At 55.0% G+C, this 27,930-nt stretch overlaps 1 protein-coding gene across 4 annotated transcripts in view; it reads left to right on the top strand.

The window, feature by feature from the left end:
* Positions 1–16,905, top strand: part of LOC144943952 (girdin-like) — a 74,217-nt gene extending 57,312 nt beyond the window's left edge. For 2 of the 4 annotated variants that reach the window (XM_078871857.1, XM_078871856.1), the window contains exons 23-34: positions 208–351; positions 715–901; positions 2,262–2,374; positions 2,984–3,076; positions 3,562–3,818; positions 5,070–5,147; positions 7,347–7,751; positions 7,936–8,013; positions 10,883–10,963; positions 11,320–11,531; positions 12,032–13,311; positions 16,257–16,905. In XM_078871857.1, coding sequence (XP_078727983.1) covers positions 208–351; positions 715–901; positions 2,262–2,374; positions 2,984–3,076; positions 3,562–3,818; positions 5,070–5,147; positions 7,347–7,751; positions 7,936–8,013; positions 10,883–10,963; positions 11,320–11,531; positions 12,032–13,311; positions 16,257–16,341 — 3,013 coding nt within the window. In that variant the 3' untranslated portion in view covers positions 16,342–16,905. Of the gene's footprint in view, positions 1–207; positions 352–714; positions 902–2,261; positions 2,375–2,983; positions 3,077–3,561; positions 3,819–5,069; positions 5,148–7,346; positions 7,752–7,935; positions 8,014–8,589; positions 8,665–10,882; positions 10,964–11,319; positions 11,532–12,031; positions 13,312–16,256 lie in introns of all 4 variants that reach the window. The other 2 variants (XM_078871859.1, XM_078871858.1) reach the window with 1 other exon arrangement.
* Positions 16,906–27,930: the final 11,025 nt, after the last annotated feature.

Here is a 27,930-nt window from a genome sequence, read left to right as displayed (position 1 = left end):
GCCCTTTAAATCTGTCGGACGGGAGGAATGGTGGTGAGGGATGGGGGTGAGGGATGTGGGTGAGGGATGGGGGTGAGGGATGGGGATGGGGGTGAGGGATGGGGGTGAGGGATGGGGGTGAGGGATGGGGGTGAGGGAGGAGGGCCGAGGAGGGTGCTGAGCATAGGTTGAGTGAGCCATTCGTTCTTCATGTGCACGGTGCCGCAGGTACAACACGCTGCTGAAGCAGAAGGTGCAGCTGCAGGAGCTGGAGGGCGTGCTGCGTGCCGAGCAGGACAAGCTGGCGCAGGATGCCAGCAAGTACGAGTCCATCGCCAGCGACTACCACCGCCTGCGCGACGAGAACGACAGGTGCAGGCAGCTCGAGCCGCGACACGTCGCTAGCCACTAATCGACACGCGACACGTCTGCGTGCGCCAGTGTGTGTGTACGCCAGTGTGTGTGTGCGCCAGTGTGTGTGTGCGCCAGTGTGTGTGTGCGCGGTAGTGCTTGCCGAGCAGAGGGGCGGCGACGTAACACCCCGCGTCGTGGTGGCACAGCGGGGAGTTCAGGTGGTGCTCGTCTGCCAGTCGTCTCGGTCGGCGAACTCGCGGCGTTGTCAGTTAGCCGACCGAGACGACTGGCAGCGAGCCCTTCCCCACTTCTCGCGGTCTCAGAGCACGCCCAGCCCCGGCACGGGCGCCCTCGCTGACTCGGCGTCCGCCCACCCCGCAGGCTGAACCTGACCTACAGCCACCTCATGAAGGAGCACGAGGGGCTCCAGGTGGATTACAAGGCGACAAAGAGCCAACTCAACGGGAGCCGCCTGGAGCAGGCACGCCTCGAGGCCGAGTACTCGGAGCTTCGCGAACACTGCCAGCAGCTGGACGTCACCTCGGCTAAGCTGAGCAACCAGTGCGAGGTGCGGGCCCCCCCCGCACCCCACCCCCTCTCCACTCCACAAAGATCCCCCCCCCCCCTTTATATAGCCTTTAGAAACGTATTGCTACAGGATACTGCTGCATCTAAGCTGGACCCCGAAGAGTGACCAACGTAGACGTAAGAAAAAGGTGGCACACTTTTTGGACACGCGTGTAGGATGGACAACAACAGGACCTAAAGGAGAATGGCTTGGGGACGACGTAAGAGATTTGTGCTAGAAAGATGTTACACTACTCGAGCATATTGGCGCAAGACGAAGGAAAGTGGAAACAAATGACGAAATGTGCAGTGGACACCTGCGGGCTGTCTACCCATGGATCGTGATGACGATGATGATTTTGATAGCCGTTGGGGCAAGTGCTGTTGGCAAGCACATACGAAAGGCCCATTGTGGACAGAACTACGCCTGGCCTCCTTTATCTCCCCACCGGTGGTGACGTTTACACACTGCACGGGGTACTAATTTCAGGCTGAGCCAACCTAGGGGAATCCCAGGATCGGTTCATATATTCGTCACCGATGTAGGCCGCGAGTGTGGGATTCGAACTCGAGTTTTTACGGGTTCGGAGCCAAAGTAAGAAGAGACGGCTGTCATTGTCATTCTCCTCTCACCATCCTGTACTCGGATGCCACCTCAGAGCACCGATGGGGTCTGTGTTCTCACTGCATGTGCCTGTGCCCGTGCACGGTTATCAAACCAAGCCGTGTGCTTTCAATCAGGCCGATCCAGGAGGCCGGTCATGGAAACTGACCTTGACGTCACACGCCAAGTTCACAATCCCAGCCATGGATTTTTTTTTTTATCAAATGCGAGCCCCGTTACAGCCCGTCGCGCAGCTCTCAAATCCAAAGAACCATCCCGACGCAACTGAGCCGTATGTCGCGGTTGGGGAGGGGGTACAAAGAGGGGGAGGGGGGGACCCGCTGTTCCAACTAAGCGAGGACATCACGTTGTGGGAGAGATGAAAGCCGTGGGTATTGTTAAAAACGGAAGGGCATTTTTTTAATGTGAACTTTTAGCCATGCCTTACTTTGCTGGTTCTGTGCTGATATGTGAATTGGAGGGGGGAAGCCTAGGACCGGTTTGGATAAATACTCGCCACTGATGTTAGCCATGGCCAGGAATCAAACTTGGGTTGCCAGGTTCACCATGCGATGCAATAACAATTGCAGCACCGTTCCACCCATGGAAAATAAAATATTCTTCCGCGTGAGATTTCATAAATCTTGTCACGAGCATAAACAAACCAATTGTGTACCGATGACTTGATGCGTCATCACATGCTCTCTTCCGCCAAGGCCAAAGGAGGAGGTCACCGTCTCTGTGTTTGCGTGTGCAGCTTCTATCGCAGCTCAAGGGCAACCTGGAGGAGGAGAACCGGCACCTCCTGGACCAAATCCATCGGCTCATGGAGAGCAAGGAGCAGTACCACTCTGAGCAGATGCAGTACATGTACGTTGCTAAAACACTGGCCCTGCGCGTTTTGCAGGGGTTCCCCTTGGCTTAGCCCGTTGACGTTAAGGTACAGGGGTGGCTCAACCTGTCGAAGCTGGTACCGCTGAAATCCTGGGTTCTAATCCAAGCAGCCGTCTGCAATTTAATGGAGTTCTCAAGCGTAGTGAATTAATTGTCTCAGCCCGGTCACCAGTGATCGCACGAAAGAAACCCATCGGATTAAATTTGGCTCCGGACTTAATTGGACTACGCTTCAGCTTTGAGAATTCATATATTAGTTTGACTGTTGGACTACGATCATTACCCTCGGTGGCAGAGTGAGTGAGAAAGTGCTGCCCCCTCTACTGCTGTATTGAATAGAGGTCAATTGAAGGGATCTCAGAAGTAGCTCTGTGGTATCTGCTTCCGTGGGCCGTTTCCAACCACAAATGGGGCTGTGCTCGAGATCTAAATAGATTCTCCGTCTCACGGCGTATATTTTTAAAGAACATTGTGACTTTTGACCTCTCGCGGTCATTGGACGGCAATGTTTGCACAGGGCACATAGAACGGGGAGGGGAGTGGACAGTACACGGTATTCGGGATCACGTGCCACTTGTGCCGCAGAGACAAACTGAACGAGCTGCGGAGGCAAAAGGAGAGGCTGGAAGAGAAGATCATGGACCAGTACCGCTTCTACAGCCTCTCGCCGCCGCGACGGTACGGCAGGGCTCAGCGCGGCCGCTACAGACGCCCTAGCGCACACGCACCACACGGTCGGTGCCGCACCCAAACTATATAGGACAGCCAGATGTAACCCAGCGGTATCGAGGCGCCGCCAGTTGAAACCTAGCAGCATCTAATCCTGTACGGCTGACTGCTGGTGAGCGCCGGAAGAGCGAAACCAGTCCAGAGTTTCCGTTGTTGAAGCAAATACGACGTGGTGAGTAGCAGAAGGCAGTGTGGCAAAATAAAATTGTTGTTCCTATGCTCATGTCTATGCTGTCCGCCTTCACCAAACCGCACTGACCGGCGTGATCGGGTCTCGTCAAATAGTCCTCGTCGCGAGCGCGGGAATCGATTTGAATCGATTTGACCGTTACATCTTTAACTTCTTGAGACCCTGCCTCGCAGTGAGCCTCGCGCCTGGCTCAAAAACCGTCCCTAGGCCACGTGGTCATCAATCCCCGTTATCTCTCTGCTAGGAAAAGCAACTGGATCGCGGCGAAGATGAAGAAGCTAATCCGGCCGAAGAAGGAGGGCGGTGGCGGCGTCGGCACCGGCACCGGCGCCGGCAGCAGCACGACCGTGGGTCGGGAGCAGCTGCGCTGCAGTGTGGAGGGGGCGCTGGGCGACGGCCTCCCCGGGGACAGCCAGGACAGCTCGTCCGTCGGCTCCAACTCGCTGGACGAGATCGGAGCTCACGGCACCCACGCCGTCACCGTCACCCGCAAGAGCAGCAGTGAGTGGCTCCGCCGGGCGGGCGAGGCGCCGGGGCGGGTGGACAAGAGGGCAAGCGGGGCACCGTGTAGCAATATCAGAGTTCCGAGCTGTTGTGAGACTTTTTTTTTTACCCCGTAGGATTTGGACCCGGGATCAATATACTATATTTATTTGAACCCTGGTGAACAATTCCTATTCAAGCAATGCGACTCCCCTCCACCCTGCCCGTGGTCAGAATCAGGGTTATCATTCGGATTAAAGAGGTTAGCCTACCTACCATGGGACTGCGTTAAAATAATAGAAAATATTATGACCCCAGCATTAGAATACTATCTCACACCGTCTCCGGGTATTGATGCCGAGCTAATGTTCTCAACCCTTGCTTGTGCCGTATGGATGTTCCGGCACACGGGCACGTGAGTCACCGTCCGGCAAACGGCCCCGGCCGCGCCCATCGCCAGGGAAGGCAACGGTTCACCAGCTGCGCCGTTAAGATCGACTCGTAGCTTCGCATGATGTTCGGTGCCTAACGGTGCGTCGATTCGTCAATCAAAATCGATTCTTGCACTTGCAAAACATCCGTGCGCTGACGGTATTCCAATATTTGCAAAATGTATATCGCTCGTGCCATGCCTATAAAATGCATCCATCAAGTCATGCATACAGGAAACGATTATTTTCAGTTGATATATATTTATACCACTACATACGAATATGCACGTATGTATGTTGAACTTTTTTCGCACTCTACGTAGCCAACCGTGCTCATAGGAGGTGCGAAATATAAATTCTATACATGCCAACGTAAATATTCTGCGTGCACCACAAGACCGAAGAGCATACATTTGCCAATCTGATCGCGACGATCTGTGGGATCGTGGAAGGTGGTGGAGGGAATCGCTCCGTCGCCTCGTTTGCAGGTCACCATCTCCCTCTCGTTTTTAAACATCGAAGGATTTCTGAGCGCTCTCTGTCTCCCTCTCTCGCGGCTTTGCTCTCTCGCCGGGCCGGAGGCCACACCGCGCTGGGTCGGCACGGCACCCCTCGGCTAAACTCCGCGCCGCACCCCCCCCACCCCACTGTGGTGCTCTCGTTGTCGGTACCCCACCACACCCCCTCGCCACCTTCTCCAAAGTTTGACCTCTCTCTCCACCTCTCTGCCTTCCTGCCTACCTTCCCCACCACCTCGCGGCTCCACCGCCTCCCGCCCACTCCTCCCCTCCCCCCGCACCCCCCCTCCCGGTGTCCACGTTGCGTCCCTCGCGCGCAGCGAGCACGCTCAAACGGCTGCTGCGGAGCAGAGCCAAGGACAGGGACGAGCGGAAGGCGTTGCACCGGCGATCCATGTGTAAGGCGCTCCACCACCCCCCCTCCCCCCCCGCCCTCCCACCTGCTGCGTCGGGCTACCTCCCCCAGCATGACCCTGCAAGCAGCTTCCATACTAACAGCCCGAGCCCTTGCCGCCCGTCATCTCGCCCCGTGCGTCTCGCCTGCGACCAACTCGAACTCCCCCCCCCCACCCCGCGCTGCTCGGCGCACTGTGATGGACTCTGTGTACGTGAAGCGGGCTACGCGCTGCGCTTGCGAAACCTCTTCGTGCGTTTGTCTTGACGGATGTGTGGGAGCCCGTGGTTTTGTTGTCGTCGTTGTCTGCCTTGCGATTAACATTTAAAAATTTTTTTAACGCAGCGCGACCGTCGTCCTTCGTTGGCTTGCATCCCCTTTCCGTTGCGGCTTTTTCTTTTTGGGTTTTGTCGGCGAGGTGAAGTAAATGGTTGACCCTAACGCTCCAGTTCCCTCCTCCCAGACGATAAAATACCCAGTGGAAAAATTGGCCAAACGTGTACCTCAGCAGGACCCTCCTCAAAAAAGGAGTCCCTGAGACTCGGCAAAGCTTTCCCCGGGTAAATAACGGGCGACTCCCTTGGAACCTCATTTGCCAGTAACAAAATATGATAATTGTTTTTTTACCCTTTTATCTGGCAACAAGATAGATAACGGGGGACTCTTCATACCAATCCTCCGTTGTGTTCCCGGCTTGTACCGCGTAATTGGATGCTTAACGTTTCTTCAGGCCCTGATGCGCTCCGGGTTTAGCAGTTGAGGGTTTAGCTCTTAAACGTCAGACGCCGTGCCGAACAACACGGGCGTGCAAACCGAAAACCACGGTGGAGAAGCCGAGCAGCTCAAACGCGCAAAAAAACATCCAGCAAATAAGACTCTTTAACGTCCTTATTAGCGTTCCGGATGCCTTCCTTTCCAGAGACACGGGTACGGCCGCGGCGTCCTCGCGTCTAACAACACCGACGTGCCGCCCCGACAGCTGCACGCCGAACGCCCTTTAACCCCCCCCCCCCACCACGACCCAGCATGATTATGGCAGCGATGCCGTGCGACCCCGGCGCATGCTTGGCATGAGACTGCATGCACACGATGGGAGAAGGAGGAGGATGGAGAGGAGGGAGGGAGGAGCGAATGATGTAGGCGCACGCCCCCCCTCCCCCGGGGGCTCGGGCTGCCTGCTGCGCTTCGATTAATCAGCCGTCACGTCGCAGTAACCCGCGCCGCGCACACCGCCGCTTTTGTCTCCGTGGTAATCGTGTTTTTGTTACTTGAACGGGGGTGTCGTAGGGGGGCCCCGTAACTAACAGGGGTGGGGGGCAGGGAGAAGGGGGGGCGGGGGGGGGCGACACCAGCCAATCCAATTCTGAGTGACGCCCGGGGGGGATTTGTAAATTACAGGCACAGCTCATTTACCGTTTTCAATTAACAAATCGCTGATGTGGCGAAAAGTCATAACACCGCATTCATTTTCCTGTCGTTTGAATGGCTGGTTCAGCGAATGGAATCTATATCTCGTCTACTACGTAGATTTTTTTTTTTACGTACGAGTTTTATATTAGGGACGTAATGTAACCATTTGCCGATTAATATGGAATCTTGCTCTCATCCTGTACACTGGCAAAAAAACAACAACGAATGCATTTGTGGGGTAAAGTTTTTATCCGGGAGTCGTTACAGTTCATCAAGTTACAAGGGGTGATTTATTGCATTCCCACTTAAAATATCGGTTATGTAGCCTGCTTCAAATCGTACTAGCTCTCTTTCTCTAGTGGATCACAGCGAGCATCTTTTTATGCCACTGGTATTTGTGTAACACGATTGGACACAGGCCGTTTTTTTTACGCGCGTTGGCATGCGCATCACCACCGGCTGCTTGCGTGTAAACAACTGCCCGGGACCAGGATCCCCCTGCTCCGACTTAAGACCCTGGCCCCCGCCCCCGCCCCCCCCGCATTTAAACATGAGGGCGGGCAGCGCATCGCAAACGCCGAGCGATGCCGGCACACCGCCGAGAGTGCGTCTCTCTCTGCGGCGGTCACGGACGTCGCCGACGTTGCCGGCGCCTTCGCACTGGCGCCATCGCTCCGGCGCAGCCCGGCAAGGCGTCCGAACTGCAACCTCGTTTCTTAACCTCTCTCCACCTTATTCACCCCCCCCCCCCCCACCTCGTTTCGCCGTGTTTCCCGACCCCCGACTCGCTCAGCGATGAACGACCTGGTCCAGAGCATCGGCTACTCGCTCTCAAAACTGGGTGGCGTCAGCGGCGACGGCGGTGGTGGTGGCGGCGGTGGCGGCGGTGGCGGCGGTGTCAGCGGTGGTGGTGGTGGTGGTGGCGGCAGCGGCGGCGTCGTTAACATTTCCAGCAGCTCCAAGACCCTGGAAAGGCAGCAGCAGCAGCCGGCAGGATTGATGCAACAACAGAAGCAGCAGCAGCAGCAACGTGCAGGCAGCATGGACGCGCTGGACGGGCCGGACGAGGGCCTCTCTCGGCACCGCCGGCGCGACCTCGGCTGCATGGCCTTCTCCACGTCAGCCGTCAACATGGTGGCCAGCACCTCCACGCCGAGCCTTCTCCTTGCGCGCCGCCGCCCAAAGGGGAAGATGCCAGGTGGGTGGGGGGGGGCAAACGTGTAAATCACAATGCGCACTCATTGTGACTCATATATATATATATACGTGTGCGTTAACCCCATCGCGCACTTAGCGTGGCACAGCTTGTGTTTGTGGTTTATAAAACCCCTTGTGGAGCGTGCGTCCCTTGGCTTGTGTTGCGTTTGTCTTTTTTTTATCAGTGAGTTCGTCGTGCGAGGATTCGGCGTTGCCCAGTCCCCAGGAGCTGCATTCGTCCACACCAATGTCCAGCGCGACATGTACGTAGCCAACCGTGCGAATCGACCCCGGGCCATGCGTCGAGTACACCCACGAGTGGAGTACCCATCATGTTACATGAGGTTTTCACTAAATGCCAGCTCTGAGAATTAAAAATCTCGCTTTGACTGTCATACAACAAAGTTTCTCTCCGTAGCAGGGCGAGTGGGAAAGTGCTGCCGCTGGTGTACATACGAGGTCACTTGAAGAGATTTCAGAAGAAGTTTCGTGATATCCCCTGCCATTGACCGTTCAGTAACACGGGACGAGACTCCTCTGTGCGAGTTCCGAGCGGATTAATTTTGTGATGTTACGCCGAAGGCACGATTGGGATAAAACTAGAGGAAAAGACACACAAAAAAAGCCACTCTCGTTATTGATCTCGGTCAACAAGAGTTTGTTCCTGGAATATTCTTGTAATGATAACGCATCAATATCACAATCTATTGCCGTACAACTCGAGCCGTCCCGCCCGCCGGAGCCACCGAGTGATTAAAACCCGTGAGCCCCGACCCCAGCGAACGCGACCGTTTGTGATGTGTGCCGCCTCCGTCACGTCTCCTCCACGAACCCGCCAGACGGCGGAGCGTGGGAGATGGAACCCGCGGGGGACGCGGGGGCCTCCGTGTGCGTCGCACCGTGCCACTCCTGCTGTAAGTGCAGCGCTGGCATCGCTGCGGGGGGGGGGGGTGGGGGGCGTCCCGCCCGCTCCCAGCCACCCCCCCATCCTCTCCCCCCACCCCCCATGCAGCCGCCTTTCGCGCTTCCTCTGCGCTTTCCAACGCTTTTGCCCAAATGCGCCATCGCCTCGTTTGTTTTTTGCGGTTTGTGTTTGTTTTCATTTCCAGGGCTCTTGACCGGCACCCGACGCCGCCGATCGAAGTGCACTGCCCAGTGATCGTTTGGGTTCGGTGGTTTAATCCGGCCGTGCGGGTCGTGCCCCAACTTTGCGCGTGGGCCACAGCAGACACTGGGTTCTGTTGGGGGTGGCCGAGACTGTGGTGTACTGGAATTACAGGAAACATTAACGGAATGCATGAGCTCAGTGTGCACGAGTACGCATTACACAAAGTAATCAAATCTCCCCACTTAACAGTTAATGCCGCCTGATAACAGAAAGAGCCCCAATCGGCTGGCGTATCGGTCAACGCGTCCGCTCCAACGAAGGGCGATTTCCACAGCGATGTCTGCGCATGGCATGAAGCGGACTGCGCTGTTCCTTGATACTGGTCCGACAAGGATTAGCGGTTCCACTGGAGCCGTTCCGCGCAGGTGGCCCCGGCGAGCGGAGGATCTGCTGTGGGCCCGTCCACGACTGTGTGTGGTGCTGCGCTCTTTGAGCCGCGGCGTGCGACAAAGGCAGCTTGACTCGAATGGAAGGGGGAAACGTTACTCGGCTTTATCGTGGAGGGTCCGCGCCGAGGTTGCGAAGTTGTTGGACTTTAGTTTCCCGCCATGTCGCCACACCGATATTCAGGGGTACGCTAATGAGGAACAGAAAGGTTTACAAATCGCGGTCAAGTGCGTCATCGAAAGCACTCTAGCGACACATCGCTACATGGACATTGTATGGCATAGCTGGGCCTTCAAGTCCCACATAAGGCAGGTCTGTGAAAACAGATCCAGGTCGAGGATCGCCGCTGCTGTGGGAATTTGCAGGAACGACCTGGGGGTGCCCTCGGCTGATGTGCTACGATCTGCCACCTTCTCGCTGATCTTAACTCGGTGGCAGTCGTTGGACTCCAGGATGGGCCCCGGGAGCTCGTGAACAAAACTGCTGGATGCACAATTAAATAACGCACTGCACCATCACAACCGGGACGCTGAAACCAACAACAATCTCCTGGTTCCCTGATCTGGCGAACATTCTGCCACCAAATATCCGTGAAGACATCGCCCAAACTGCAAGGGGCGTTTACACATTTTCTTGCCAACAACAACCAACCTACCCATCAACCAAGGCCTCGACAGTGTACCTTGATACTGACTCAAGTTCCGACGAGTCTCCACCTAGTCCAACCAGATCCCAAAGAACGCTGGAAAAACGCGAACGTCCAGAATAAATACCTTATCCGGAACCCAAACATCATCGCACCTCCTGGCTTTCACATTCCTCCTCGAAGACAACCGGTGCCACCATCGGCCGCATCGGAACATCAACAGGCCGATGCGCACATCTCCTTCATGAGTGGGAAAATTAAAGATACGGCCACAGGAGTGCGACTGTGGCTATGCAACCCCAAACTATGGACCCAGACAGGAAACCACTGTAGTCTGCGCTCCTTCAACGGAGGAGGAACGGCAACGCTGCACACACTCTCTCGTGAAGCCCGGTCACGGCTAGCAGACCTTGACGCCGGCACTTGGCTCCTGAACATATTGCTGCCCTGTGCAAGAATAGAAGACTTATTTTCTTATTCGAAAAAACTTCAAGCGCTAATGTCGCTCGGCCTGAGGCACGCACACACAGCCTTGGCACACATCTGCAAGGCAAGAGCTGTCAGTCTTTTTTTTGGGCTTGTGTCTTTTAAATCACAGAGATTGATTCACCCACCCGATTCGCTGTTGTTGGCGCGTCTCTGGACGATCGGGTGCCCGCCTTCCATCTCCGTTTGGGCCGAAAGCATGGCTTGAGGCTGCTTGATGCTACACAGGTGTCCAACTCATGCATTCCCAGTTTTGTTTCATTCCTGCGTGATGTGTTCCCCATTCCCCTTTCCCTCCTCCCTTCTACCTCCCCTCCTCCCCGACCCGGTTGTAACTTCACCTGCCTTCCCGCTCGCCCGCCCGCCTGTCCGCTCGCTCGCCCGCCCGCCCGCTCGCCCGCCCGCTCGCCCGCCTTCCCTCCATCAACGCCCTTCCCACCCCAAGCCTCCGGATCTTCAAGCATAGACGGCAACCGCCGGGACAGTAGCAATAGCAATAACAACGCCAGCACGCGGGCCAGCAGAGGTAATGCCTCTCACCTTCTTCCCTGTGCCCCCACGCCCCCCCACCCATTCCCAGCGTCCGCTTGCCTCTTCATTTGTTGCGTAAATGAAAGTCGGCTACTGCTTTGCCGCGGCAGCGGCGTTCTCTCGTTGTTTGATCTCATAGTTAAAAACCACATGGCCGTCCGCCATTGTGACTGCACTCCGAGTCACGCAATTCTTTCTCTTCGATAAAACTGGCCATATGTTTCTCGATGCGGAGGGCCCTCCCGATCGACAATAAGCAATGGTATTAATACGACTATTATTATTTGTAAAGGCTTCGCATCTACAGCGAGCCAGGGGCCTAACGGTGCAACGTGCGGCGCGGTTCGGCAGTTAATGGCGCGCCGGACAGCCCGGCGAGCGAGGAGCCGGTGTCTCCCAGGACGCCGGGGACCCCGGCGCCGCCCATTTCCACGCAGGTGGCGCCCTCGGCGCCGCCTGTGCCCGGCTTGCGGCAGAAGCCAGGGATCGGGTCGCCGGGCAGCGAGCTCATGACCCTCGAGCAGTTCCTGGAGGAGAGCAACCGCCTGTCGCCGACGTGCCTGGTACGTACGGCACCACCCTGCACGCCACCGCCGGCAACGTGATCGCGTGCTCGCTGCTCGCGCACGTGTGTGTGTAGTAGTAATGTGTACGCACTGCGCTATGAACCCAGCTGCTTGCGTTCACTTCAATTCTCAGCCACGGCTGTCATCAGCAGCGGCGAGCGATATCGGAGTGATATCTGAACTGACACGGCATGGGGAGGCTTTCTTCCAGCCAGAGAATGACTTAAAGGCCGAATTCAAGCCAAAAAGGGCATGCCAAATTGAGGCGGTCAGAATGGTACACATCCCTTGGTCTTTGACACAAATCCCAGGCCTGCAAATGAGCATCACCCCGTAGCACAATTGAGCAGCAGTGCTCCATTAATATGGTGACCCGCATCTCGCGGTCCGCTCAGGCAGGTTGTGCTTACGAGCTTGCCGTGACGACGCAGACTCCTACCACCTCCTCATCCTCCAACATGACCCTCCGCCCCCGCGTTCCCCCCGGTATCTCCCAGCGCAAGGTCGTCAGCGAGGAGAACATCCTGGACGGGCGGGAGGAGCGGCCGGCGACGGGCGAGGCGCAGGACCGGCGACATCAGCGCGAGCGCGTCGGCTTCGCCGCCCGGGACGGCGTCCGCCCACCCAGACCCGGGCAGTACGTGCGGCCCAGCCCCCGCAACGGCAGCGCCGCGGACGGCGTCAGCGGCGACGCGTCGGGACCGGGTCTCGACGGCCAGCGCCGGGCGCTGTCTGTGGCCGAGCGGCTCGACCGGCTGCAGCAGCAGCAGCCGCGATTGTCGGATCCCGACGGGTACCTGCACGGGAGCAGCACGCTGCCACGCAAGGGGCTCTCCCTCCGGGACCGCCCGCCGCTCGCCGACGACCGGGGGGCCTCGCCGGCACGCGCCGGCTGCCGTGGCGAGGACGCCGGGACCCCCGGCGGGGCCGTGGCATCGCCGCCGCCGCATCCCGGCTTGTCGGCCGGCGGGGTGGCGCGCTCGCCCTCGTGCAGCGTGCAGGAGCTGATGCAGCACGACCGGCGGCGACCCGTGTCGGTGGACGTCTTGCCCGTCGGCGACAAGGCGCCCTGCGCAACCGCCGCCCCGCCGTGTTCACAGAATTCCCAGCTTGCCGCAGAGCGGGAGGCAGCGGCGGTGGAGGCGGTGACGGCGGTGACGGCAGTGACGGCAACGACGGCAACGGCGACGGCGGTGCGCGTGCATCAGCAAGAGACGCACCCTCGACTGGAGCGGCCGCAGTCGTTTAAAGTCACGGCCGCGACGGCGAAGTCGTTAACGCCCGAGTACCCCTGCCGGCCGGTCGACACACGCCGCTTCTCGTTCGCCCCGGCTAAGGAGGAGGGTGGTGGTGGCGGCGGCGGCGGCGGCGGCAGCGGCGCCACAGCCCGGTGGTGCGTACCGGGGACAGGGGGCAGCGTCAGGAAATCGGCTACGGCCACGCAGATCGGATCGCCGCCGGGCAGCGGCGCGGCGAAGGAGATTGTGGTGACGCAGGTGCAGCTGTCGGTGGCGCCGCCATCGGGCAGCCTCATCCGGCTGCAGCGGCCCGCGCCGAGACCCAGCGACATCGCCATGGTGACGCCGGTGGTGGCGGTGGGGCCGGCATCGGGGTCGCAGGACGACGCTGAGCAACAACAGCAGCAGGCGGTGGCGCCGGTCGCCATGACGGGCACGGACACGGCGGACGCTGGCGCCGTTACGCCGCCACCGCCCAAGGACGGCGCTCAGACGCCGCCCCAGGCCACCTCCACCCCAACGGACAAGCAGACCGTGTGGTACGAGTACGGCTGCGTGTGAAGGGTGGGGGGCGGCGGGCAAGAAGATTTTAGGAGGTGGGGGGGCGGCAGTGGTGGGGATGCCTGAAACTTAACTCGACTTTCCTAGAGCCTGCCCACCACCACCACCACCACCATCCCGCCTCCTGAAATCACGCCTTCCCAGCACGATGCGATTGAGCAGAGCGAAACGTTTTGTTTACTCTGGTCCGCTCGTGTTTTTCCAAAGCCGGAGGGAGGAGAGGCGCCCGTGGCTGGATTGACTTCACCGAGGGATCGCGGTGCATTCCCGTCGGTCCCTTGCAGGACAAACCTGATGGACAACCCAGATGAATCAAACCCCTTTGCATGAGAATTCACAAACCCCCACCACCCCCTGCTTACACTACAGACGGACGGGCAGCAGCAGCACGGCAGTCGGGGAAGACTGGCGACGGACGGCAAGAGGAACCCTTCATCTCGTTCTGAATCGCGACCTATATCTTTGCGGCGTTGCGTTCTTTTGCTAGTTAAAGTTTTGCCTTTCCTTGACTTTCGTATTTTTTTCGTCTTTATCCGTGGCCATCACCAAAATGTAGAGCGTTGTATTGAAGAGAACGATGGGAGTCAAAATTTTAAACCAAGGATCTTGTTTTTGTGTCACGTAGGTTGTAGCCGCGAGTGTAAAGAATGCAAAGCAATAATGTGTGTACGACAGGGAGGGGCGCGAGGGATTTTACCCCCGGACGTTAGCGCCTCCGTGTCCGTAGTTTACAAGCAACGCGTGATTGTAAAGGGAGAGCATTGCTTAACGCTTCCAATCATCAGTCGTTTCGTTTCCGAGCGCGGTCGTTTAAATCGTCTTCAACTGGAGGAGTCTCGCGACCAAGTTTTAGGAGGTGCAACCGCACCTATTAAATCGAGCAACGTTCCATTTCATTGAGACCTATCAACTCGTGAGAGATCACAACCTTACCCCATCATCGAGCCCTGTTTGTTGACCATCACCCTCCATTCACTTGAATGGATATCCGATGGTTAAATGAAACCACCGTCAACTTTCGTACACGTCCATTTCATTCAAGCAGTCGCCATTCGCTCGAACTGAGCCTCCTTCAGCTACGTCACCCACGCGGCAGTGGGACACTGCTTGTCAAACGCACAGAAGCTCATCGGGAACCTGCGTTGCGTGTTGTGGTGGCGGCAGTGAAATGATGCGGCGGACGGCCAATGCATCGCTTGGTAGATCTCTGCATGGGCGCGGCGATTCTTTCACATACCTGTCAATCCCTTATCAGTGCCTAGCTTATTACAGACCAAGTCAAAACCTTATTGGTCACCCCGTGCCCCTTATAAATCTCAACGTTAATCCTACAAAGTCCCATCACGAGGGAGAAACACAAACAAATAGACACTTTTCAAAATAATTTTTGCCCGTATTGAGAAACGGCTGTACGCCGTGTGAACTTTCAAACTCAATTTCCCTGTACAAGAATACGGGTAAACCGTATGGGTTGACAGGTATGCTTTCGCGAGACCAAATATGAAGCGGTAACTGTCCTGGGGGAGGGCGAAGGGGGGAAGCCCTTCACCGAGCAGCGGTTAGAGATTTCGACGATGACTATTCTCAATGGTACTATTGCACGTCGCTCGTCGCCCTTACTCTTGCGGACTCAAATTAGCCGACGACGAGTTCACGCGTCGTCAGCTAATCGCCCGCGGCGCCGTGCGCTCAACAGGTCGCGTAAAGCCCCCCCTCGGCCCACCGTAGGCGCTCCTCGCCGCGCGAGGTCTCCGCCGCCGGCCGCGAGGCCCCTTGGTGTAGTTCGCCGCCTCGTGCGTAACGGTGGGAAGTCTTGAGACTGGGCTGTCGTTTTAATTGGGCCCCTTTTTATCGACGGTAGTTTTTAAGTTTTTTTTTAGTTAGCTCGTTTTCATTGTTATTTTTCGTAGAGTTTTTCGTTGGGTAGCCTGTAACACGTTATTTAATTAACGTCAGATTTTTATTTAAAGACTTCATTCAGTCGGAACGGAGCCCTGAATTTTATACGAATATATATGCGAGACTCCTTTTATCTGTGATAGGCGGGCAAATGTGGGAGAACGGAGGTCAGAGATAAGAGAGGATTTGCACGAAAGAAAGAGGGTGGTGGATATAAACGAGGTTCACATTTTATTTGCTGCAATCTACACTACACGATGAAGGTGACGATCGGGGACTCGGCTCGCAGAGAAATTATTCCACAAGGACTCCCATGTGTTTTCGGGTTGCACCGCAAGCTCCGGTTCAGGAAGAATCTCCCGGCACGTGGCGCGAAACGTCGGAACTTTGTGCCGAACAACGCGCGGTACGCCCCAAATACGCGTCGGGGGAGGTGTTGGGGGGAGGTGTTGGGCGCAGCCGCGAACACCGACGCAGCGGCGATGAACTCCACAGTCGGTTGTCGTTGGTGAGTCGTCTGCGGAGGTCTCCGGCCAGGAGAGCCTCGCTCAATCTCAAGGCTTTTCTCAGGAGGGTTCTGCATTTAGGTGTTTGGCAAATGTCTTTACCGAGTAGTTTTTTTTCTTCTATTCGCTAAGTTGAGGGAAAACCACGACAGTGCCCGGAGAAAACCCACACGTATGAGGCAATGACGCCTTTTGTAAAACAATTGTACGAATTCTTCGTGAACAGCCTACTTTTGCCGTACTCCATTGCCTTCCGCAGGGGCCAGCCTGTCACCCCTTGCGCGGGTTGTGGGGTTTACGCGTCGCACACAACGAAGTGCGCACACAACGAAGTGCGCATACATCTGCGCGATTCACCAAACCGCTGCCTCCAGGTCACTTGCGATTGCGATTCATAATCGTGGGCACCACTACCACCCTCCCCCCTTCCCCAGTGGGCGCATCGTGTTTGGCATCGGCGTCGGTGCTCGGAATGAAATGAGGTTCCTCACCCCCTGTCCATGTTTCCCTCTTCGTAGCCTCCTGGCGCCTTGGTGCAGGTGCACCGCCTGCGCACTCGATCGCTCCGCCACCCGGCCGCCGCCGCCAAACTCCACAATCTGAATACGACTTAAGCGAGCCGTTCATGATGAATCTTGGTTTTATGCAGCCGACAACGCTTCCACGAGTTGCCTCTCAACCCGGGTTTAACAGCTCTCTTGTTACTGCGTGTCCTTGCACTATGTAAGTTACCAACCGTGGGTTTTTTTAATCTATGGAATTCGGTTTTTTTACTACTATAATACTCCGTGTTGCCTGTCTGTCTGCAGCAGCAGAATCGACCTAACCTCCGTGTCCCATCACTTCCGTGCGACGTGACGTCGGCTGTCAGACACCCCCGCGTGTCACAAAGCTGTGTTTTTCTCAAATTCGACACCGTGGTTTTTTTTACTGACGTTTTTTTTTTCTACAAACTCCGCCTTTGTTTAACAATTTAAGTTATATTTGACGTTCACTTTCTTGAGACTGCTTTCCCAGCTGTTTTGAGATCGTAGCAATACGTATTCCACCCTGTGCTTTCTCACAGATAATTGACCGTCTTGCCTGATGTCGATGTTTAAAGTTGTACGTCAGCGTGTCGTGTCATTATCATTGCTGTTATTATTATTAAAAAGAGGCCGAGTCTGGATGTTACGGAGTTTTCTTCTCGCATCATCATAACAACAACAGCGGTGGACGGTCACCACACACATGGCACACTCCAGTACAGTAATATTCTCTAACAGTAACTCATACTGACACAATACCAACGGTGTGTGGTCAGCGTGGAAGAGTAGACCAAGCCCCCCCCCCCCCCCCCTAAGAGATGCCTCTCGTCGGGAAGCCCATCCGCCAGCTGTGGTTGTCGGCAAGAAATTGCAGGGCTGCCACCGCGACCTCTGACCCAACGGGTACCGCGCAAATACCCACAGCGCAACCACACGATGCACCCCTACGGCGTGTGTCGGTTCACGGAACGTCGATCGCAGCACGCGGAAGCGAAACGTCGGACAACGGAAACGCATCGGAGAGCCGCTACGCCCCCCCCACCACCACCGTGCACAGAAGAAGTGCCCCGTGCACGTGGGAGGAAACCCGGGGCCCGCACGCCAAAGTCCGCGCACAGAACGGGTTCACGAACGTGTACTAAGACAACAGCAACAACAACACGAACCCGTTCTGTGCGCGCCTGAAGTCCCCTGGCCAAACCTCGCAGCCCAAATCTCCGCGCAGCTCCTGCCAACGCTTAGCGACCTCGCACGTCATTGCGGATGACAGGCGTGCGGTTAGGGGCCATCCATTTAGTGCGTACGCATGGAGGGGGGTAATCCAAATGCGTATGCTTGGGGGGTGGGGGTCTACTGACAATGTACGTACGCATAGGAAACGGCGGGGGGGGGGTGAAGCCTCGATAATAATTTGTCGACATTGGCCTTCAAATGAGTTAGATAGTCCGGCGGTGGACTATCTGTTTGCTTAAACACGTGAATATTATGAATCCTTGCTCATTTCTGCGTGGATTAAATATCGGCCGTTCTATAGGACTCGGAGGGGGGGGTCAAGCAAACGTACGCGGGGGGGGTAGGGGTCAAGTTTTGACACATTTTTGCGTACCGACTAAATGGACGGCCCCTTATGAGAAGACGCTGTTGCATCACGCCGGGATGTTGGTAGCAGCAGGCGCCAGCCAAGTCCGTGCCACGGGGGGGCGCTCTCCCGCCAGCATTCGGCCGCCTCTTCATCCCCATCTTCTCTTCCTTACGTTGGCCCACTTATCAAGTTCAAGCTTCGCATGTCATTTGTTTAGCCAGGTGAGAACTGGTCACGGGTCCAGGATGGTCCTTTACAATGAGTGACCTCTGTTCAATCAACATGAAAAACGCGTGGGTGCACAGAAACCAACAAAGATCCCCCCCGTCTCACCTTAACATAATAACTATGAAGGCCGACAGTACACAAGGTGGCCATCACCATGCTCGACCGCCTTTGTCTCCCCAGTGGCGATGTTTACACACCAGGTTCTCATTTGAGGCTGAGTCGACCTAGGGGAGGCCCAGGACCGGTTCAGGTAAATCGTCACCGGTGTTGTGCCGCGAGAGCGGGAATCGAACTCGGGGCTGCCGGGTTCGTAGCGCGGCACGCGAACCGCTCCCCCACGTGGACTAAGACAACAGCAACAACAACAAACCCACGCCGCAACCATTGTCGTCGTACCCAGACGCCGTAACAACGATGAACAGAGGAGCACAATCGACCGAGATCGGAGAGGGGCGCTTACACCAACTTGCACAACACCGCCCGCGGAACATCCCAGCGGCGTCCGGAGAAAGGAAAAAGAAATCCGCTGCACACCGAGATGGGCAGCGATACCCATCAAAGAGGCGAGCACGCAGACGGGCAATTTGAACGGCCCTTCATATGATCCATATGGCGGAAACCCGGGGTACCAAATAATATAAAATGACCGAGCCATCTTCTTGGTTCTTTCGGTAAAGTCACGTAAAATGGAAATAATACAAATAAAACGTAATCAAATAATTCTCACGACGTTTCGGCCACAACGCAAGCAGCCATCCTCAGGTGAAGAACAGGTCTGTCGGAAAGACAAGAACAGGTCTGTCGGAAAGACAGACAGACCTGTTCTTCACCTGAGGACGGCTGCTTGCGTTGTGGCCGAAACGTCGTGAGAATTATTTTATGTTTTATTTTTATTATTTTATTATTTCCCTTATACGTGACTTTACCTAAAGAATCAAGAAGATGAATCCCTGCAGTCACGAAAGCTTTAAATCAAAATATGACCGAGCCAATTGTTTTATTTCTGGGAAACTTTTTGGGAGTACTTCACTCCGCGACTGGGGTACCAATCAATCTGAAATCAGTGCCACTCCGCGAGGACGATTGCGCCGAAACCCTGAACGCTCGCGGTACGCACCGTAGTGGTGCATCGTGTACAGCTCGTCGAGATGAGTCGATTGCCGCATCGCCGACCATCGACAGACTAAAAATGACTGCATCACGGACATTATGCGAGAGCCGGGTGCTATGGAACCCCGGGGTGCTGGCATAGGCGGTGTTTGGCTTCGATATGGATTTGGGCGAGTGGGCAGGGGTTCGCTTTGTCCCTCGCGTAAGGAATCACGGATGAAACAATTGTATTTATTTATTTTAGCTGAATTAATACCGTGTCAACCCATACGGTTTTTACCCCGTGTTCTTGTACAGGGAGAGTTAGTTTTTTCAGGTCCATACGGCGTACAGCCGTTTCAATACGGGCAAAACTATCATTGCCTGTTTGTGTTTCTCCCTTGTGATGGGACTTTGTAGGTTGAACGGTGATATTTATAAGGGCACGGAGTGACCAATGAGGTCTGAATTGCTCTGTAATCAGGGGTTGGCAGGTATGTTGATAGTAAACCACAAAAATAATGAGAATAGAGGTGCCCAGTTTGGGCGGGGGCATTGTACCACCGCAACTTTATTCCCAATACCCTGCTGTTTGGATTTCAGTTCCGAGTTTTAAATATGCCCGGTGGCGTGCAGAACGAGTGGCGAGTTTACACTGAACCCAATCCTGGGACCCCTCTACCCCACGCACCAATCCGCACGAAGCAGCTGCGGTGAAGTATGGTCAAAGCAACCTGATGTGGGGGAAGCCTTCATCCAGCACTGGGCTGACAAAGAGGGCTCTCAATTAAACTATACTAACTAGTTCGTTTTTTTTTTACCAGGTAAGGCCCACAGAGCTATTTTTCAGAAGCGAGCTGGCTATCACAAATGATAGCTCAACGAGTTGGCTTATCATCACGTGGAAATTGATCGCAGCCAAATACTCTGAGCGCATTTTGGTTATAAATTTGGAGGGAAAAACCGGAGGACCCGGAGAAAAATCCACGCGACCACGTGGAGAGAGAGAGAGACACCGCAAACTCAAAATATACAGCAGGCGTCAGGGTCGGGAACGAACCCACGACCGCTTGTATACCAGACAAGGTAGTAAACACCTCGCAACTCTATTACATTATTAAGCGGGGAGAGAACTAAGCACGAACCCCCACCCCCCTGGAGGCTAGGCCCTCCTTTTATCTGAAACATTTGGATGTAAACCCACGAATTCATCCCAGCGCCGCCGCGTGACTCAACCCAGCGGCACGGGGCCAGAGCAGCTCCCTAAACCCCTCGCTCCACTGCCCCCTCACCCAGCCCCTCCCCCAGCTCCTCTACCCCCCACCCATCTCACAGCTGCCCCCCCCTCTCACCCCGTCCTCACATCCTCCTCCTCCTCTCGCTGTGGGTTTTGCTGCACTGCGGTTCAGTAGAGCGGAAGAGAGGGAGAAGGGGAGGGAGTTGTGGGAGATGATGATGATGGAGCGAGAGGGAGTTGGGAGGTAGAGAGAAAGTAGAGAGTGGGAGGGAGGGAGCGAGCGAGAGGGAGGGAGAAGGGGAGGGAGTTGTGGGAGATGATGATGATGGAGCGAGAGGGAGTTGGGAGGTAGAGAGAAAGTAGAGAGTGGGAGGGAGGGAGCGAGCGAGAGGGAGGGAGAAGGCACGGGATCAACATCAGCCCCTGCACCCCGATGAGACATCAGCAGTTGCTGCCACATCCTCTGCAGCGGCAGCAGCGGCAGGCTCTTGCTGCAATGCAGCTGATTTGCCGATGCACCCCAGACGTCCGTTGTCGCGCCCTCTGCACCAATGCCCCGTCACTCGGGTTGGATTTCATTTAATTCATCGGCCAGGCTGCCCCCTGAAGCCGTCCCCACTGGCGCAGCGACCTATATGCACGAACGACACCGAAGGTCGCCGATCGGCTCACCAGGCCACAGGACAAACGAAGTGTTGATTAAAGCGCACGCAAATTGTCCGCGTGCGTCTGTGAACCTCCCCGCCTGAGTCTACGGGCCTCCGTGCGAGTCTGCGGGACTCTGTCTAAGTCTGCGAACCTCCCCGTGTGACCGAGCCTCTTATCTCAAAGCCATGGGGCCGCAATGGTTAACGCCGTTGCCACGATTTGAGAAGTTGGCACGGCTCCTGATGTCCATGCAGCCGTTGACCGGGTTCGCTCACAACCTCGCGACACGTACAGAGACAGAGATTGGTTTGTTGTCGATCAAACTCCCCGCCATGCAAGAGACAGAGCGTGCTTTGTGGTGGCTGAGGCGGCGGCGGTGGTGCTGGTGCTTCCAGTTAGTGTGGGGATTGTTGTTGTTGTTCGTGAAACAACGAATGTTTGGGGAGAGCGGTGGCGCAATGGTTAGCGCAATGCGCTGCCAGAGTTCGATAGCCGCCCACGGCGACATTTCAGTGGCGAGGGATATCTGAACCGGTCCTGTGGGCTTCCTCTCCTCCCCTGTGTCACCAGCCCCGCAATGACCGGCGTGGTGAAGTATGATCGAACACCACCCCATGAGCGACGCGGCGTGGGAATGCCTTCGTACAGCAGTGGATATTGACAAAGAGCTGAATTTCATTCAACTCCCGTTTGTTCAAATAATTTTGGTGCGTGTAATTATAAACGATTAGACGGATATGCAGTATCCTGATGTCCCTGTAACACGCGACAGTAATTAGAAACAACAACAGAGCGTTCTGACAGTCACCGAGAGGAAAGAGAGGCGTGGACGTTTCGGACAATTGGCCTTCTTCAGGAATCATTTATTGCCGCGTTTCCACAAACTCCAGTCCTGGAAAGCGGAGTGCGCGCGTGATGTCAAACCTGCAGCCACGTGACAGATCTTCATTACTCTTTTGCTCACTCCCGTCAATGAGTTTAATACTAAATTGGTGTCTGTTCTATTGTTACCACTACGCTTGTTTAATCATAATTCAAATTTAGAATGCGCATTCCATCCTAGGCTCGCAAGAAAGCCTCACTGAGTCTCAAGACTCTTTCTCAGGAGGGTCTTGCCAACTTTTCGCAGTTGGGTATAATGATGATGCTATGTGTGCTGTACACGCCCATCCACCCCCCACACTTCATGCGGTCGATGTATCGCTCCAGAAAAAATTGCGTATAAAGCGAAACCGCACGAGGAGACGGCTGCCTGCCGGATAGCGCGTGCACGGTACGCACACGCAGAGTGCTGTCCCACGTCCGACCGCATCGCCGCATATGAGTGAATTCAAACGCATATACCGAAACCTGTAATTCCAATTTGTGTTTTCAGCATTGGGGCTGTTTGGCCAATACCGGTTACATTGCATGGAGGGTGTGCGATTTGTAGCTTTGGGATAAATCCGAAGAAACCCCACAGAGAACAGGGGGAGAACATACAAACGGCACAACAGCAAGGCGCACGAGCCTGGAATCGAACCCGTGTCACCCCCTACTCCATCACCACCACCGCCACCCCACGGCACTTTCACGAGTGTCCCACCCCACCGTTGATCTTCCTCGTGCCAGCGTGCGCTCCCTCGTCAATCGCGTCGTCCTCTCGTCAAGAGCAGGGATTGTGTCAATCACAGCTCGCGGGATTTGGTGAGGAGCAGGCAGTGCAGTTCCGGCTCGGAATGTTGTATTTTGGACTGGAGGAATCCGATGAGCTATAAAGCTCTTTTTCGCAGACGTCCAGTGGTCCCATGGGTCGCGCTCGTCACACACAAAGTGCTCGGCCACAAATGAGCCACAACACCTCGCCGATCTCGTTAAGGAGCATCAACCGTCATCGCGCGAACTCCGCTCATCCCCGCAGCGGCAGCGGATTTTGCCTCGCCGTCGAACAAAGACGGTGGCCACAGCATCGCGCGCTTTCAGGTGCGCTTCTGCGGCCGTCTGGAAAGCTCTTCCGTCCGATATTAGGAAGCCAACTGGAGCTACGCACTTTTAAATCTAGATTTACAAATAATTTCTTTAGAACTGCTTTTTGTGTGTGTGTGTAGTTTGGTGTAATTCGTCCGTACCTCCGATTAAGCACGGCTGGCTGCGTACGGTGCGAAAGAAGTTCAACGTACTGTACTTACATAATCAACGGCGCCACGCAACTCTCTCTCTATAGGCGGCACCCAGTAAAGGAATTCGTTTGAGAGAGATAGCTGCGAGAGATAAAGGAGAGACATGAGAGAGAGAGACACACAGAGAGGGGGAGGGGGGCAGAGCAGAACGCTCGATAGAAAAACACAACAGGAACAACAGAAACAAAAGATCGAATCAAGGTGTCTCAGCGCCTCTTTTCCCCTCTCCTTGCAGAGGGTTCTCTGGAACGCCGCTGTGAGTCGGCGATTAATCGTCGGGGTCAAGGTCAGGGTCAGAGCCAACGGATTCGCTCTTGGTCGTTGCGTGAGCACACGGTAGCAGGGTTACCCATAACGCAATGATGTCCACAACATTTGATAACTTTTGCCTTCAATGGCAACGAGGTGGTGGGAAGTAATCCGCACACCGCGCACGGTAAAAGATCCGCGCAACCTGCCTGCGTACAATCAGCCCACGGGGTAATCGAGAGCGTTTCGCCGTCGTTGGTAAATACCTCCACCGTGGAGATGGAGCAATGAAATCTGTCCATGGTGCGGGTGCTGAGTGGATGACTGCATCACACTGTCGTGAGAGGTGGTGGCTTGTCGGGGGGGAGGTCTTCATCCAGCAGTAGATATAACACAGCTGACGACGGTGATGACAATACAGGCTGTCATTAATAATTATACACGACTGTATATATATATTATTTGATTGTTTTAGAAAATTTTCTTGGTTCTTTCGGTAAAGTCACGTAGAAGGGAAATAATAAAATAATAAAAATAAAACATAATAAAATAATTCTCACGACGTATCGGCCACAACGCAAGCAGCCGTCCTCAGGTGAAGAAAGTCTACGTGACTTTACCAAAAGAACCAAGAAGATGAATCCCTGCAGTCACGAAAGCTTTAAATCGAAATTGTTTTAGAAAAGTAAATTTTTCGGCCAGGCAGGGTTGGGTGTGTAGATGGGATTTGTGGTCACAATTCACGCAGCCGCCGCGGCTGCTGTCAGAAACCGCCGCCGCTGGTGTCGGGTATTGAACGCGGTCGACCCCACGTCAGGGGTCAGGGATTGCTGGTGGGTGAGGGGGGTGGTGGTGGTGGTGGTGGTAGGGGTAGGGGCTGTATCCTAATAAGGGTGGAGCTGTGAGATGAGACGCGGCCAGACATTGCGGCACGGCTTCACATTTATCTGCGGACTCGCCGACGCTGTTGTTGGCGCACTGCACAAACTGTGCCCGGCCAACCGAGTTCGATTCCTGGCACTCAGCACCTATGAAGGCCGTATCGCCAACAAGCACTTGCCCCAACAATATGTTAAGGCTATAACGGGTAGATTTTTTTTGTCTTTGTGTGCCTTAAAATAAATTCGAGATGTTGTGTGTAAACATTGGCATTGGGGGAGACAAAGGTGGCCGCGTGTGGTTCTGGCCACACCACCCCCTCGTGTGCCGTACCGGCCTTAATAGGTGCTCGCTAACAGCACTTGCCACAACTGTCTGTATGTATGGGGATACACGTGTGTGGGTGTGGGTGTCTGTGTCGCATTGTGCGACACAGACACGCCCCAACATTGTGGACACATCGAGTAGGTGATGTCATTCAAACTCTGTCAAGTTTTTTGGTAAAATTACGTAATCGCGTTGCGATTTGATCTTCGTGCTAATTTCCCCCTCCACATTTAGAAACACGCGTTTAGAGCATTTGGCTGTTATAAATTTCCACATGACAAGCCACTTCGTCGAGCTATCATTTGTGAGCAGGTTGCTTCTGAAAAAGAGCTAAATAGCTCAGTGGGCCTCACCTGGTAAAATTAAAATAGCTTAGTTTAGTTTTAGTATCATAAAAATGCTATTTGTAACTCGCACAATATTTCACAAACATCAATGATCGTGACCCTGAGGAGCCAATCTCAATGATGACGGTGATGATGATGGAGGTGGTAATGATGGAGGTGGTGGTAATGATGGAGGTGGTTGGTGATGATGACATTGGTGGTGATGATGACGGTGATGGAGGTGATGATGATGGCGTTGGTGATGATGGTGATGATGGTGGTGGAGATGATGATGGTGATGATAGAAAGGCACGGGTGAAAGCACTGTAACTTCACTCGGTCTCGTGGTAACGTAATTAGATTAACATTTTAATTAATGCTGCTGGATCCTTAGGTCAATCATGGCCACGTGTGAGCCCAGGTCCCCTTGCCACCGTCATGGCAATGAACTTTAAACACAATTTAAGGAAAAACACAACATTTAAAGAACGAATCTTTGAAAATTCCGTTCAGAGGGCATGTACACAAAGACAAATATCCCCCTATAGCCTTGACTATGCTGTTGGGGCAAGTGCTGTCAGCGAGCACCTATGAAGGCCGGAACGGTACACGAGGGGATTGGATGACCAGCGCCTCGCCTTTGTCTCCCCAGTGGCGATGTTTACACACCGTACCAGGTACTCATTTGAGGCCGAGTCGACCTATGGGAGGGCCCAGAACCTTACACGTGTGTACACACATGTGTACATGTGGGTTTTGGTGACACACCAATAATAATAATAATATTAACTGGGTCATTAATCATAGGGCCGGACCACGCGTCCCGTGTTTGTTTACTATTATTAACCCACACACACGCGCGCTGCCTCGTCACGACCATGTTGGAGTGGGGGTGGAGGAGATGCAAAGTCCAGCGAAGGGAGGATAAATATAGAGGCTCAGGGAGGCTGCAAGGACGTGGTGCGCATAGGTGGCGGGCGGTGGGGGGGGCAATAGGTGGAAACACGTGTATCACGTGATTTTCGGCGTGAAGTTCTACGTGTCGCTTCACGTGCTGCGAGTTACTCCACGAGCTGAAATGAGCGATTTCAATTTTCTTCCACGATTTGTATTGTACGGCACTACCCCCTATTCACGTCTCCCCCTGTTTACGTCGTTTCGCAGATACGTCGTCACTTTAATAATAGCTATTACTACTACCAGCTGTTTTGCGTCGCCTCAACCCACACACACGTCGCTGACGGCATCGTCCGTGTCCTTTTCTCGTTACCCGTCGCCTCTCAGCCTTCGCCTCCACCACCGCCGCCACCACCGTACTACCATGTAAGTCGCTTTGCATTTTACGTCGTTTCGACGATATTCGTCGTCGTGGCACCTTCCAGGAAGGCATCCCCCGACGTGCACCGGGGTACTGCTGCGCCGTGCAGCGTCGCCACCGATTCTCACTCAGGTCAGCCGATGGTGTTTTGCCTTTGACGATTTCGTCCGGGAGGAAGGCGGAGTACCCGGAGAAAACCCATCGCCACCGTTCATACGTAGGGACGGGGGGAGGGTGCGAAGCGTCGGACATCGTGGCGAACGGCACGCGGTGCATTCATAAAACACATCGGGGCGCCGTACCGCGTAACCGCGAACAGAGAATTGAAGTCGGGCAGTGGAAGTGTTCACTCGCACACGCCACGATGTTCCTGACCGACCTGTGCTCGATTCCCGACCACCGCTAACGTCAGCGGTGAGTGCCATCTGATAGTCCCCATTCAGCTCCGATTAGCGCGGTTGGCTACGTACGGTGCGAAAGAAGCTCAACATACACACACTGCGTTTAGACAGCCTCCCTCCCCTCTCCATTCAATATCTTTCACCAGGACCAATGCCAACCACCCTACGCCACTGCCATCGTTACCCATGCACACATCACGTGGGTGGGTATACAGACGGGGCCGGAGCGTGCACTCATAACAAATAAGAATACTCTCCGGGTCTCCTTGTCCGCCTGTGTCTGCTCCCTCCTATGTAATGTGTTTTCTTTTACTACGACAACTGTTGCATCTGCACCCAGCCCTTCTCGCAGTCCTACGGCCTCCGACGGGTAGCTCATAACTGCACGCAGACCTCTCCGTCTTCTGCCACCGAGCACACGGCCTCCTCCAGCGCCCACTGCTCCCTGAAGGCGGCACGGCGTAGGTCAGCCGCGCCGCATGGCGGAACTCCAGCCCACACACCCTGGCTCCGACCAGAGCGCGGAAGATGCCCAGGCCCTCTTCTTGTCTCTGTGTCTCGCCGCATCTCTGAGGGCCCCTTTGCTGGTGCACACGAAAGCCACAGGCCGTGGTGGTTGGTGGTGCCGCTCCCTGCGATTGGGATCTCGAGGAGGAGAGATCGGGGGCAGTGAAGGAAGAGGAACGGAGAGAGAGCGTGACGGTGGGACCGGGAGGAGAGGGAGAGATGAAGAGAGAGAGAGATGGAGGGGTGATGAAAAGAGAAAAGGGAGGAGATAAGAGAGAGAGCGAGGGGAGTATTGTAGGAAGGAGAGGTGTGTGGAGGAAAAATGTAGCGACCATCGCAGGGAGGAGTTACCCATTGGAGGCCGGAGGACTGCGAGAAGGGCTGGGTGCAGATGCAGCACTTGTCGTAGTAAAGAAATATTACATAGAAAACAGGGGGAACAGAGACAGAGTAGGGAGAGAGGGGGTAGAGGGGGGGTAGAGAGAAAGGAAAGCGGTAAGAAGGAGAAAAGAAGAGCGTGAAATCTTTTGAGAAATCTTTCATTTTAAAAAGGGGAGGTACATAAAGCAAAACATTGAAAAAAAAACGAAATGATGAACGAAGCAAAGTGGCGACTACACCGAGCATCTTCTTGTTGCCTCTGATCGTAAAAAAGAAAAAGAGAGAGGGGGGAGAGGAGTGATGGAGAGAAGAAAGGGGAGAGAGGGTTGGGGGG

The sequence above is a fragment of the Lampetra fluviatilis genome, chromosome 33, assembly GCF_964198595.1.
Source record: "Lampetra fluviatilis chromosome 33, kcLamFluv1.1, whole genome shotgun sequence".
Classification (NCBI taxonomy): Eukaryota; Metazoa; Chordata; class Hyperoartia; order Petromyzontiformes; family Petromyzontidae; genus Lampetra; species Lampetra fluviatilis.
This window is presented reverse-complemented; position numbering and strand designations above follow the sequence as displayed.